Source organism: Mustela putorius, unplaced genomic scaffold, assembly GCF_011764305.1.
Source record: "Mustela putorius furo isolate JIRA1106 unplaced genomic scaffold, ASM1176430v1.1 tig00000487_pilon_pilon_pilon, whole genome shotgun sequence".
NCBI lineage: Eukaryota > Metazoa > Chordata > Mammalia > Carnivora > Mustelidae > Mustela > Mustela putorius.
Genome location: NW_025421399.1, coordinates 4,642,330 through 4,657,826, shown reverse-complemented (window position 1 = coordinate 4,657,826; position 15,497 = coordinate 4,642,330). Strand labels below are relative to the sequence as shown.

Below are 15,497 nucleotides of genomic sequence, written 5' to 3'. Positions count from 1 at the left end.
CCCAGGCCTTTCACTGTCATCTTCTGTTTAGCATTGATGATGTTTATGTTTGAGGAATGTAATTCTGGGACAGGGTGGATTACCTTACAGCTTGTAGGCAGGAAGACCATTTAGGAGGCCGAGTTTAAAGGGAAGAAGGTTGTTATGGAATAGAACCAGAAATGTGGGGATAGATTCTAGATACGATTCTTTAGGTGCAGTTCTGTAAGTGATTGTTAGACAGTAGACCATTTGAACCATTTAAATACGTAATATACCCAAACTGATTTACCAGTACATTCATTATTTCATGTATACTTACCAAGCCTCTGTGACCTTATGTGGTAAAAGATGTTTTGAGTTTCAAACAAGGAGAACCTCTCCTAATCCTGGCAGCAGCAGTGTTCCTCCAGGCCCTAGTACTGTAGTAGTCTCCTATATGCAAAAGACAAAGTACTTTTTTAGGTCAGTAACTTGTCTCTTCTCCTTTCTTTCAAAATCTAAATTCAATCCTACAAATATTTATTGCAACCTGTTATGAATCAGGATCTAATACTGTGTCCCTTTAGCTAGACCAGTGATACTTAATGAACCAAAATATCTGTGAACACCTAACGCTGTACACAGATTTTCCTGTATATATATATTTGTACATGTGCTTTTTTTCTGGAAAGAAGGGCCATAGCTTCTACAAGTTTTCACAAAAGAGTGTGCTGTAAAAGGACAGGGAACTACTTATTTAGAAGAGTAAAAGAATGATTCTGAGGGGCACCTAGGTGGCTCAGTTGGTTAAGTGTCTGCCTTTGGCTCTGGTCATGATTCCAGGGTCCTGGGATTGAGCCCCACATTGGGCTCTCTGCTCAGTGGGGAGCCTGTTTCTCCCTCGCCCCTTGCCCCCGTTCATGTTCTCTTGTGCGATCTCTCTCTCTCAAATAAAATCTTAAAAAAAAAAAAAGATTCTGAGATCTGAATGCTTAACAATGAAATGGTTTAAAAATAAAGGCATCTAATCTCCGTCCCAGCTTCCAGGGATTGTGATGCAGTGGATTTGAGGTAGAGTAGGGGTGTTGGGATCATCAGGCTTTGGGATAACAAATATCTTTAGTATGGAGTTTTTAAGTATCTGAAAATTCCAGGATTTCTCTTCTCTCTCTCTCTCTCTTTTTTTTTTTTTAAAGATTTTATTTATTTATTTGAGAGAGAGTGAGAGAGAGCATGAAAGGGAAGAGGGTCAGAGGGAGAAGCAGACTCCCCACTGAGCTGGGAGCCTGATGTGGGACTTACTCCCAGGACTCCAGGATCATGACCTGAGCCAAAGGCAGTTACTGAGCCACCCAGGCACCTGTCTAGGTTTTCTCTTATTTAAATTAAGTAAGTCATATTTTTTGTGTATACTGTTGGAATCATCCTGTAGGTTATGCCAACTATTTCTGAAGATATCAGGGTGTGGGGGGAGAGCAAGATGGTACATTTTAGACCAAAGGGGGATTTCTTTGTAGCCCAACTAATTTGGGTGGATTGTGAAAAGAGATGGTATTGTGATTCATTTCTATTTGTATGTAGGATGTTTTATTAGGTGTAAGAAATGAATTGGGGCCACGAAAGAACATGAAGTCCTGCAAACAAGAGGCTTTGGAATTTGAGTAATTCAGGCCTTTCTTTTAAAGCTAAGGGATAAGGCCTAAAGGATTAGAAATTATTTTATTTATAACATCTCAAATTAACATTAGATGAGACAATCTCTTTGGCTTTGGGGAGTCTGTTGAGGAGGGATGTTTTTCATTGGAATAAGCCTTTTTTAGATCAGTCCTTTTCAAACTTTAATATGCATATAAATGTTAAAATGCTGATTCTCATTTAGTAGGTCTGGGGTGGGGTCTGAGATACCGCACTCCCAGAAAACTCTCAGAAGGTACTAATGTTGCTACTGCAAGGACCACACTTGGAATAGCAGTTTTAGATAGTTCTTGAAGTAGTAGGAAATGACTGGATTAAGAACACTAACATTAGGGATGCCCGGGTGGCTCAGTAGTTAAGTGTCTACCTTTGTCTCAGGTCATGATCCCAGAGTACTGGGATCGAGCCCTGCATGGGGCTGCTTGCTCAGCGGGAGGCCTGCTTCTCCCATTCCCACGCCCGTTGCCTGTGTTCCCTCTCTCCGTGTGTCTTTCTCTGTCAAATAAATAAAGTCTTTAAAAAAAAAAATTTATTCATTTAAAAAAAAAAAACACTAACATTAGAGGGATAAAAATGCTCTCTGGGTTAGTATAGATGATTAAAAATTAAATTTAAATTCCTTCCTTCCTTTCCCTTGTGTCTGTCTGGAGGTGGCCAAATTAGAACATCTCTGAGACTTTAAAAAATTTAGACCGTATAGACAGTAAGTTTTAAACAGGAGGATCTAGAAACCCCAAATGAAAGTCATTTACCATTTTTTCTTGAGGAAATAGAAAAATACACCCTTGGGCTAAATAAGTCATCAACTACTATGAGGATTTTAATATAAAAAATTATAATTAATAATACCCATAGAAATGTTATTAAACATTTGCTTATTCATTCAAATATTTGAGCTTTTACTATATCCAAGGCATATTAATCACTTGTTATAATGTAATCTAGTTTTACTGTTACTGTTAGCTAGTGGTCTTCATTAGGTAATCCCATCTTGCTGGTTTTATTGTAGGTCCGTTAAATTATTCAATAAATTATGAGCTGGTATACATGCTAGAAATAAAAAATGCTGTTGTATCATGATCAGTATTGTAAGATATCTCCGTTTATAAGTTTATGAATTTTTAAAAATTAATTGATGACTTTTATATCTTGTGATACACTACAAATTAAAAGAAACCCAGAAAAGTCAAAAGAAACTCCTGTGGTTTAGTGCTCCTAAAAATGCTAGGCAAAACATAAACATATATAAACACATAATTTATATATACATAATTTATATGACAGACTAAAAATTAGTGTTATATGACACATGGGAACTTAAAAGAAACCTCTCTGGTTTAGTGCTTCCAAAAATGCTGGATAAAATAGTAAAGAAAGGTAAATCACCCAACAGAAAAATGTATGACACATAAACAGGCATTTGCCAGAAGACCAATAAACACGAAATAAATTGGGACGCCTGGGTGGCTCAGCTGGTTAAGCGGCTGCCTCCAGCTCAGGTCATGATCCCAGCATCCTGGGATCGAGTCCCACATCGGGCTCCTTGCTCAGCTGGGAGCCTGCTTCTCCCTCTGCCTCTGCCTACCACTCTGTCTGCTTGTGCTCACTCTCTCTCCTGTCTCTGACAAATAAATAAATAAAATCTTTAAAAAAAAAAAAACATGAAATAAATTACCAGTGAACACAGCCTTATTTTAATATTCAGAGAAATGTTAATTAAAGGGACAAGATAAACATTTTATATCTATCAGACTAGTAAAAACTAAAAATTTAGGGGCACCTGGTTGGCTCAGTCACTAGAGCATGTGACTCTTGATTTCAGGTCATGAGTCCGAGCCACACATTAGGTGCAGAAATTACTAAAAGTATATAAATAAATAAACTTAAAAGTTTTTTTGATTGTATGTAGCGTAGACAAGGATGTGAAATAATGGGAACTCATTCATTTTTGGTAAGAGTGTAAATTAAACCAACAATTTGGAAATAATTTTCATAACCTATTAAAGATGGAACGTGTATATGAACATAAACTCAGCAGCCCCGTAATTTCATTCTTAAATATATATCCTAATTAGGAGAGATTCTTAAACAGATACCCCAAGAAACAAATACAAGAATGTTCTATGCAGCATTATTATAACCAGGGGGAAAAACCAACTAGAAATAACCCAAATGTTCATATGTCATAAATAGATAAAATACATTTTGGTATATATACAATGGAAATATTATTTATCCAGCAATCAAAATGAATGAACTCCAGCTACACAGATTAAGAATGAATTTTTAAAGTGTAATACTGGATTACAAAAGCAAATCATAGCAGAATATATACAATATGATTGTACTTATATTTATTTAAAATTCAAAAATAGAAAACCTAAATGTTGTGTTGCTTAAAGATGATACATGCATATGTATACAAATTGTAAAGAAAACGTAAAGATTAACAAAATTCAGGGTGGTGGTTTTAGAAAGAGGTTATGTAACTGATGAGCACAGAGAAAGAGGGCTTCAAGTATATTGATAATATTTTATTTCTTAAGCTAGATAGTGAGTGCATGGGTCTAAATATTTTCATTTGTTATTAAAATATTCTTTTGATATATACTTTATAGATATGTTTCCTAACTCTAAAAAAGAAAAATACAGGGTGTCTGGGTGGCTCAATCTGTTAAGCACTCTGACTCTTGATTTCAACTCAGGTCATGATCTCAGGGTCTTTGGGATAAAGCCCCCATCAGTCTCCCTGCTCAGCATGGAGTCTGCTTGAAATTCTCTCTCTTTCTCTCTCTTTCTCAAAATAAATAAAATCTTTTATAAAGTAAAATAATAGAAGAATATATTCAAATAGATTAAAGGTTATTCCTATAACAACTCTGCTTATATGCTAATATATTATTTTCCTAATAATATTTTCCTAATATATTTCTAATATGCTTCCTTGAGTGGATTAGAACAGGATAGCATTAAAGGTAATAGGTGAGGAAGTTTTTGTAGAGGATGACATACATTTCATGTATATCATGAAAAATTGTTTAAACCACTGTTGTAAGTTTAGAGCAGTATAGTTTAGTGGTGCGGGCAGACCTATAAACAATAACTATAACAAAATATGAGTGCTTCACTAGAAGACATATGTTTACCAAGAAAATAGCTAGGAATCAGCCAGGAAACCTTTATGAAATAGATATTAATTTAGCTGGGTCTTTAGGGATGAGCAATTTGTAAAAGGAGGTAGGTGAGGGAGCCCACATTCCTCTCTGGGGGGAAAGGAAGTACAAAGGCACAGAGGCCTAAATGTCCACGGAGAGCTGAATGAGTAAATTCAGGTATGTTAGGAGCCATACTATGAAGAGCCTTTTCTAGGAAACTATGGAGTTTGCATGATGGGCATTGAGTTTTATTACTTAAACGAAGGTTGTTGACTGGTTTGCTGTTATATGCAAGGCTCTGCTAGGACTTATTTTGAAATTCTGTATGTTTATATATTTATGTTTTTTTCCCTCTACTTCCAGGCTGCTATATGGCAAGCTCTAAACCACTATGCTTACCGAGATGCAGTTTTCCTTGCAGAACGACTGTATGCTGAAGGTTTGTAATTTCTTCATCTCTATAGAACCATAAGTGAATAAAATATATGGAATTCTGTCATTTCTTAGGACATATAAGATTCTGGTGATCACTTTTATTTTTCCTTTATGATTGGCACTAATTCATAAGAACTTCTGAAAGTATCTTACATGATACTTTTAATCACTGTAGAGTTGTTCCAGGTTTTACACTATGGCGTACTTAATCATTTTCCAATCTTTAGATACGTTTTTCCAGGTTTTTTCTTAGAAAAGTCTGTATCCTGTGGCTAAGAGCAAGAGTTTAGTCTGTAGCCTTGGTACAAACCCTTAACCCTGTCACTTAAATATGAAGTTGTATACCTTGGGCAAGTTACTCAGTGTCTGAGTATTTCAGATTTTTTCATCTAGCAAATAAAGATAGTAATAATTGCTTCTTAACATTGAAGAATGAAATGAGATAATGTATTTAAAGCATTTGGGACAGCCTTCTGGCATGGTAATAAATGTTTAGTAAACATCTGGTAATATATGTTTTGTTTCTGTCACTAATTATTGTAATTCTCTTTTTAAGATGCTAATATAGATAATTAGGTACAGCTTTTTGTTCTTTTAAGTCCTTTCTTTGTGTTATATATTCTAGAATAGAATTTACAACTTAAACAGTGTGATCAATTCTACAACAAATTACTTTTTGCCCAATAATAATAATTTGGGGTGTTACCAACAGCATAAGGTTTCCTTCATAATCCTGTAAATATCAGAATTGATCAATTTAATATACTTTTGCTTACTTGAGAATTGTGGGGTATTTTGTCTTGCATTTTTATTACTATAAGGGATCCTGGATATTTTTTCAGGTGTTTGTTTTAAATTTATTCCTATTTCTGTGAGCTATGTCTTTATTATATAGTTGCCCCAGATTGTTGCTTTTTAATGTTAATTTGGTTGGTTTTTATTATTTTAATATTTAAGATTTTTACATAGTTGAACTCACTAGCTTTGTCATTTACACTTTATCCTATTGCTTTAGTAGCTGGAAAATTGCCATCTTTCTACCACTACAGTGAATGTATGGTTATTGGTGCTTTAAAAAAATTTAAAGAATTTATCATGGTATTGTTAAACATTTATTCAATATTACATATTAAGCAATGTCTTTTTCCCTCCCACATGGTATTTTACTTGGTTTTATATTAAATTTTAAAATAATATTTTTTTCTATCTCCAGAATTTCTCTCCTCTTCCATTTATTACCTATCTTTAACCCAATATCATACCATTTTTAGTTAACACTTTATATTGTATTTCAATATTTCATAAGGCCTATCTCCCATCAATTTTTTCTTTCCAATTTGTTCTCTGATAAGTCTTTGCCCTTTTTTATCCTTCATTTTTCTATGTGTATCTTATTATTGCTTTGAAATTTCACAAAGATTTTGATCAGTCCTGACCTGTAACCATATAATTCTGTAAATTAATTTAAGAAGTATTGACATCTTATTATAGATTAGCTTTCCCAATCAGAAACAGTGCTGCCTTCTTTTTACTCAGGTGTGTTTGCTTAACTCAATTTTTCTACTTTTTGTGACATTCCCATTGGATTACTTGCCAAGAAGTTTAATTTTTTTATGGTTATAGATGAGCTTTATTTTTATGTATTTTGTGTGTTCTTGTATGAATTGCTAGTGGAACCTTTCTACTCAGTTGTATGATTTTACTGTAGTAATCAGTCCTTAGTAACCAAACTGTAAGCATAAGAAGGTAGATATTAGGGGTTTGCCAGGCATGTGTCACAAGAAAGCACAAGGGATAAGAACATTACGAACATAAGCAAGATCTGGAACCAGGAAACAGAAACTGTATAGGAGAGTTAACCCAGAAGGGGATTAGTAAATAAGATACAGAGAAGTGCCAGCAGTCCCAGTGAGGCTGAATTGGGAAATGTATGTGAATAACATGGGAGCAGAAGACCATGAGCCAGTTGTAAAATTCTTCCATTAATGAAGCATAATGTCCTGAATTTCGTAGCTGAGAGTTATGAGAAGGTATGTACTCAGGAGCAGGGAATATCACAAACAGGCAAAGAGTAATGCTTGCAAATAGTTTTAAGAAGCAAAGAGGAGGGGCACCTGGGTGGCTTAGTCGGTTAAGCATCTATCTGCCTTCAGCTTAGGTCATGGTCCTGGGGTCCTGGGATCAAGCCTTGTATTATCATCAGCCTCCCTGCTCAGCAGGGAATCTGGTTCTCCCTCTCCTTTTCTCCTCCCCCCCATGGCCCCTGCTCATGCTTGCTTTCTCTCTCTCTCAAATCAATAAGTAAAATCTTTAAAAAAAACAAAAACGAAGAGGAAACCTTACCCTAACTTTGATATAAGTGATTTATGAGGGAAATAACATCTCTTTGAGAGTGCTGTCAGGTCCTTCAAGGGAGAACAGATGTTCAGAGAGGACAGTGGGGAACATCTGTGCAACAGGAGTCTGAGATCCCAATTAAAAGATTTAGAAGAGTGGGAGGCTTAAAAGATAATGCAATAGATTACCCTACTCTGCTCAATTATATAAAAGCAAGGTTTATCATGCATAACCTACTTACGTTATATTTTCATTGATACATGCACAGCCCTCATGTTTTGCTGTCTTACACTTTCTTTTTTGATTTTGTTTATTAAAGGATTGGCAGTTTCTAGTTTATTATAGTTCTGCTTCAAAAGATTGTGAATTGTGGTTTCAAATTAAGATGATTAGATTTTCCCATAGAATTGAGGCAGGATTCCAGATGAATCTGCATAAAGCTGTTCAATTCGCTTTCTATGTTTGATACAGCACTTGACACTTGGAAAGTTGCTCAGTAAGTCTTAGTGTCTCTCAATATACAGTTGACCCTTGAATAACATGGATTTGAACTGTGTGTAGGTCTTCTTATATGCAAATTTACTCAGGACTGTACTGTAAATGCATTTTCTTTTCCTTATGTTTTTTGTTTGTTTGTTTTGTTTTTGTTTTTGTCTCTCTTAAGCGGGGGCAGGGAGGAAGGGGAGGGGAGAGAGAGAGAAAATCTCAAGCAGGCTCCATACCCAAGCCCAGAGCCCAATGTGGGACTTGATCCCACAACCCTGAGATCATGACCTGAGCCTAAATCAAGAGTCAGACATTTAACTGACTGAGCCACCCGGGCACCCCACCCTTCTGAATACCCTTCTTAATAGCTTTTTCTTATCTCTTCATCTTTATTGTAGGAGTACAGTATATAACATACAGAATATGTATTAATCGACTGTTTATGTTATCAGTAAGGCTTCTGGTCAGCGGTAGGCTTTTAGTAGTTAAGTTTTGGGGGAGTCAAAAGTTACTTGCGGATTTTTGACTGCAGGATAGGTGCTCCTAACCCCCTCATTGTTTGGGAGTTAACTGTAGAGCCTAATCACTTAACTCCAGTTTCTGTGAGGGAAGATTTTAGAATTTAAGTGCAACAGGAGCAGATACTATCCTCATTCAAAAATAATGACAAGCATAACTTCTACCACTTATTGATTTCTTACTATGTACTAGGTTCTCTACATAATATTAATTCCTTATTTAATCTTCAATAATTCTATAAAGTCGACATTGTTATCGCCATTTTAGAAATGAAGAAACTGAGACCAGTGTTCACAGGCAATAAGTAGTAAATCTTTCTGATTCCATTTTATGAAGGGTAGCAAATACATGCCACTCTGATTTATGGTAGACATCACTAATCTATCATACTACTTATTCCCATTGAACCTTGGAATTGTCATTGATGTGGTGTTGCTGGCTGACAGTATTAGTTGATTAGAGTTGGTATTCTAGATGTAACCTGATTGCCTTTTTGCTCACTGGCCTCCCGTGCCACTAGTGGTAGCTGCTGTGTTTTAGGTAAAGGGCATGGGGCTAAAGAAGTAGATGGATAGGAACCTCTGAAAGCCAAATTCTTGAGTTTCACTAGTTCCTTGTCATACATTTTTGTTTGCATAGTTAGTCCACCTAAGACCGTGGTATAAGCAAAGTGGTGTAAGAAAGAATGTCAACTCATATGTTCATTAGCCTCTTGATCTCAAGTAAGAAGTTATTCTAAGCCTAATTTTCCTCATCTTTAAAACAGGAAAAGAAATATCTATTTAACAAGATAGTTTTCAGCACTAATTCTAATCTGCTATGGTTTCTGGTACGTAGGAAGTCCTTGACAAGTTCCTGTCCCCTAGCATACTCTAATACAGTGGCTTTTAAGATTTTTTTTTTACTCATCTTATATAGGATGCCCTCTGATATTTTTCTATTTGAGTGTTTTTTGTTGTTGTTTTAATGCAGGTTGATATCCTCTAAATTGATTTCACAATCCACAGTGAATTGAGACTTGCTGTTTGGAAAAACTGTCCTAATCTTATCATCTTCCCCCCATATCCCCTTTTGCCATTGTAAGCACCTATTTTTCCTTCCTGCTGCCAATGCCTGATCTCCTTGACCAGGGTTTTTCTCCATTGCTAATTGATTAACTGTGGGACAGAATATAGATTCAGCTTTTCCCCTTGTCCTAATAGACAGCATGTAGTATTTCTAAAATTTTCTAAGGTTTTAAATTGTAATTATATATATATTTATCTGTTGGGAATGAAGAGAAATGGGTGGTTAGGAAAAAATAGAAACAGTCTTAGACTATATAGGTAAAGAATACATTAATACGATTAATATGATAGGTCCTTGGAGAGAGATGAGTTATTTGTGTTCAGAAAACAAACCAGATACAAGTTTTGTGTGCATTTTGTTTTATAAGGAAATGCCCAAGATCTCTGGGGAAGAATGAAAAATTGCTTCTATGAGACCATATAGGACTGATGATTGTAACTGATGTAAAGCAAGGAAAAAGTAGCTAAAGACCTTGTGTCAAGGTTCCCTGTGTTCCCTCAGTTATTTTGAGGGTCCTCTTGAAAACTTGGAAATCTAGTATTCTATCTTGATGTAGAGTTTGCATCCTCTACTATAAAATGTTTATTTTTAAGTATGAAAACATTTTATATTACCATAAAATTGTTCACCAGTTTCTCCCTGTTTTAATGAGTAATGGACCAGATGTAGAAATTGCACTGGGTATATTGATTTCAGTAAATTGGGCTCAGTCGAAGAGAGGTGAACCAGAGTAAAAGGTTCAGCATCTGTTTCGTTTCTCTTAGCTATGATACTGAGAGCCTAAACTCACAGAAATATGTGACTACAAATGGCAACATTTTTAAAAAAATTATTTGCCAATTTATGTTAAGGTCATCATTGAGGGGAAATGTCCAGAATGCTACTAATGATGTGGCATAATGTTTCATTTTTAGGTCATTATTGGAAAATTTAATATATATATCTAGTCTAAAAATTCAGGTCATTTTGTTCTATGGTGGGGGCGGAGTGGGGTTGGAGCTCCAAAAGGATGTCTGGCCCATTGCCCTAAACTTTTACTGTCATTGTTAAATGCCTGCCGGTGAAAAAGATGATGCTGTTTGATTGTCATAGCTTTTATTTTTATAATGTGTTAGTGATTAAGACTCAACTCTTTCCAACAACCTTTTTTAATTCAAAATTCAACTGTTTTATTGCATTATCTTAGCTGTTCCACACAACATCACACACACCAAACTCAGTGCATGCAAAGCTGGATTTATGTTACCACGCTAATCTAAGACATCTCTTCTAAAAAAGCTTCCTGACTGGTTTTCCCATATTTACTCTTGCCTGCCTCTTCCCTTTCCACTTCCCAAATCAACCCATTCTCTTCATGTTTCTTCTTAAAATGCTTTAGAGGTGTCTAGTTGCTAGAAGGATTTATCCCTATAGACAGCTTGCAAAGCCCCTGCACAGTCTGGCCATCTGCTTTCTCATTATGTATGGCCACTTCCTCCTCCCTGTCAACCCAACTCTAAAGAGCCTTTCTGAAATTTCCTCCACTCCTCTCACCTGTGGTATATTTACTCTGAGCATGATTTCAAAGTATCTTAAACCATTATTAACCCTATCCTATACAATAAATATAAAACCAGTTAGTATTGAAATTTAGGATATAAACAACTGTAGAGAAAATAAAAAGTGAGAACAGTATTAAAATACTGAAGTTGTATATGTAAATGAGGTATTCAACAAAAGAAATTACTCTAAAGGATGGAGTGAATCATGTAGCATCTGAAAAGCACAACACCCAGGCAATTGAAATCTTTCAGCCAAAGAAAAGTTAGTAATTAAATGGAATTATTTGAGCTTGTGGCTCAGTGCCATGTATGTATAACCAACATTACTATCAAATGACTATTCAGGTACTGTAAATGTAGGAGAAAGCAAATGGTAATAATAGCACATATACCTCTTTATGTATCAGGTGCTATCCTCAGTACTGTCCTTTGATTAACTCATTTGCTCCTAGAGGAACCCATAGAGATCAATGTCTCTTATGTCCTTATTTTGCAGATGAAAAAATTGAGGGACAGAGACGTTAACTTGCCATAAGTCATGAAGCTAGTAAGTGGTAGTGCTGGAATCTGACCCTAAGCTGTTTAGCTCTGGAGTCCATAGTTCTGATGCATGTGCTGTACTGCCCATCCTTGATTTAAGAACTTAAAAGATAATCAAGATGAAACGTGTGTCACATATCATAGATGATTTCACAGTTCTATGCCCTCTGAATACTCACTCACAATGTCCAGTTCATGACAAGGCAGCAAGCAGAGTACTCTAACCTCTAAGCAGTTCTCTGTGATAATCATAGACTTTATCAAGGCTAGAGAACCTTCACCTCAGACTTCTAAGTCTTGCCAAAACTGGTCCACTTTGGATAAAGGCTGCTCATTCACGTTGTAAGTCAACATCCAGAAGAGGTGTCTTAACTGATTTGAAAGCTGTGAGGGACTGACTCACCTTCCTATTTGATGGAAATGTATCTGGAGGATGCAGTACTGAACCCCTGTTAATTGTTTTGGACTTACATGAAACCTTTCCGTTTTTGAAGCCTAATCTGTAAGAAGAGGAGCTCCAGTGTAGTTCCACTTCTTTTTTGTTTCTGCTTTTTTCACTTAAACAGTGCATTCTGGAAATTGTTCTATGTCTTTCTTTTTCTTTAACAATTCCAGAGTGTTCCATCATATGGATGTACCATAATTTAACTAGTACATGATTGAGTTCTCAATATTACAGTAAGTGTGTGGAGTCAATGTTCACTTTATTTCTGATTATAAAGTATAATATGGATCTTATAATTCCCAATCACCTATTGAATTAAGGCTCTAAGTAAAGGATGGTAAATAAGTGTCATGCAGACATCTGTAACCATTTCTAGGTCCGTTTACTTTCATATCTGCACACTTACTAGTTAAGTTGTGGTCAGCCTTAGAATTTTTCTGAATTTTGCACTTGAGGCAGCCACTGTCAATCAGTTGGAGTTACTGTTCCAGATGAAATCCATTTGTTAATAGTCTATGCTTTTTAGCTTTATTATAACTCCTTACTACTGATTCAGTGTTCGGGACTGGCAGGTTATTTCTGGGGAGCCTCAAAAACCACCCAGGTCTCTCCATGTCTTTCACAACCCTTCAAGTTGTTCTGGATTTACTTCAATATCTTATTCTTTCATTAACCTTAAGGTGTGCTTAAACTTCCAATCCATATTCCCATCTGAACTGGTATATTTTAAGTTATTACATTTCAAAAAGCTAACTGCAGTATGACACCACACAGAATATTTGGTGTCTTTATGTTATTAGGGAATTTTTCTGCAGTGAAAATGTACCTAAACATAATAAAGTATTTGAGACAAAACATTTGATGAAGCATTGTTATGGTTGAAAGTTAAACTAGTTTAGGGGAGCCCTTGTTTATTGGTGCAATCAATAGTTTTGAAAAACGTATAAGGGGAATCTAGGCCTTTGCAAAATCAGGAAGAAATCACGCTTTCTAATGTATATGAATTAGCACTTAGAGTTCAGTAAAATTAACAGTTTGTTGCAGTAGAGCTCCCTATTCATTTTTTTGCTTCTGATGCACTAATACTAGGTACATCCCGTTAACATGTTGCCAGAATTTTTTATCATTTGCTACATATCATTCATTGCTTTTTTATTTTTATTTTTTTTATTTTTTTTGTAGTAAGGTTTCATGAAAAATCGTAAGGTGTACCAGAGTGGAAGGGTTCTGTTAGTTTTTGCTTGCATCTATATATGACTCCCAAAAAACCTTTGTAGGAATAAACTTAAAAATTACCGACTTTTTTATCTCCAGCTTTAAGTGAACTTAACTACTTTTTTAAGCCCAAACTTTGAGTGAAGTTAACTTTTAAGAGGATGTGGCAAATTTACCTGTACTTCAGAGCAGTGATCCTCAAACCTCAGCATGCATAAGAATCACCTGAAGGGTTTGTTACAACACAGGTTGCTGCTGGTCTCCACTCCCAGAATTACCGACTTAGCGTGTCTGAGATAAAGCTAAGAATTTCTCTTTTAACAAGCTCCCAAATCATGCTGATGCTGGTAGAGGGACCACACTTCTGAACCACTGCTTTAGAAGAACATCCTTCAGCCCACTGAGATTATTACATAACCCATTTTCAGAAGCACAGATTTGTGATTTTTCCCTCTATCTCCTTTGTGTGCTTCTGTAGACTCTCACCTGCATTGGTTGGTAGCTTGCAAGGATAGAAGTGAGGTGATGGTTTGGGAGACAGGAAGTGAGGAAAAAATGCCATATTTCATTAAGCAAGAAGGGGCATTTCCTAATACTAAGACTAGCGGACAGACTGAATAATTCCACTCTTGCCATTGCAGGGCAATATAATTATTGCTATAGAAGTGTTAAGTCTGTCAATTGTATGTTTAAACATTGTGGGTATTCACAATTTAGAATTTTTCTTTTGTCTTAAATTATCTTGTATAATTTAGCTTGTCTTTGGTGTTAGAATTAAGCATGCGTGTTTTAAATCTTACCCTTTTCTTTTTTTATAAACATATATTTTTATCCCCAGGGGTACAGGTCTGTGAATCACCAGGTTTACACACTTCACAGCACTCACCAAAGCACATACCCTCCCCAATGTCCATAATCCCACAATCTTATCCTTTTTTAATGTAGAAAATCTCAGATTGATAATTAGCTTTATAACCCTGAGTTACCTTCTCATGAAATTTAACTTCTGTTCTCTCAAAGAGTCTATTAGAAAAATATTACCAAAAAAAAAGACAGTTTACTGGTAGTCTGTTTAAAGGTAGGTGTGGGTGTGTGCGTGTGTGGGTGTGTGTGCACAAGTGCACAATTTTCTTAAGGATTTATTGAAAATACCGTGACTGCCCTCATTGTATTATTTCCTTGGTTCTTTGTAAGAAGGTAATCAGGACTTGGGGAACTAAGATTTCTATCAATAAAGTATTTCTCAGTTCAAATTTGGATTAACAAGATTGTTTTATATTAAATAACATGACTAATTTTTTGTTGCTAAACTTGTTTATTGCCAGATAAACAGTGATTACCATTCAACATACTGAATAATAGCCATTTTTTTTTCATATGTGCTCTTAGTACACTCAGAGGAAGCCTTGTTTTTATTGGCAACCTGTTATTACCGCTCAGGAAAGGCATATAAAGCATATAGACTCTTGAAAGGACACAGTTGTACTACACCGCAGTGTAAATACCTGCTTGCAAAATGTTGTGTTGATCTCAGCAAGTAAGTTTTTAAATCTTTTCTATCTAATTTTGTTTACTTACACTGTAGATTTTGGATAAAATCCTTTTGATAGATTAAACTCTGACTCCCTTTCTCCTCTTTTTTGGTAGTAAAGATTTGTCTATTTCAGTAACTTAAAATGTTTATACTCTTGACTATGGCATTATCATTTTTGTTACGGAGAGATTTCATTGTTATGGTAATAAATAATAGAACTCAACTCTGGAGAAATTTAAGTTATAACTAATTCCTGTCATTTTCTAAAATTATCTGAAGTGTTAATTTCCATTCCTTTGCTTTTAATTGGAATAAGCCTGAAAATCTCCTTACCTGTTCACCTGAAATTAACGCTTCATTGTGTCTGGGGTAGTTGCATAATTATTTGCCTTTTTAGATCATTCTATTTGGGAACCACTGCTCTTGCCTCTTTGAAGCAAGGGGGCAGATTCAGGAGAACACTTCATTTGAACATTACAATTAAGTCAGCTGTCCCTGTTCTGAATCTGGAGGCAGCTATAGATATAGGTAGTTATCTTCTTTTAAACTCTTTTCTGTTCTGGAAG

The 15,497-nt window shown here is 35.5% G+C and overlaps 1 protein-coding gene across 12 annotated transcripts in view; it reads left to right on the top strand.

Moving 5' to 3' along the window:
• CDC27 (cell division cycle 27) overlaps positions 1–15,497 on the top strand; it is a 72,397-nt gene that overhangs the window by 10,098 nt on the left and 46,802 nt on the right. For all 12 annotated transcript variants that reach the window (XM_045080858.1, XM_013045958.2, XM_045080857.1 and 9 more), the window contains exons 2-3: positions 5,175–5,250; positions 14,787–14,934. In XM_045080858.1, coding sequence (XP_044936793.1) covers positions 5,175–5,250; positions 14,787–14,934 — 224 coding nt within the window. The remainder of the gene's footprint in view (positions 1–5,174; positions 5,251–14,786; positions 14,935–15,497) is intronic.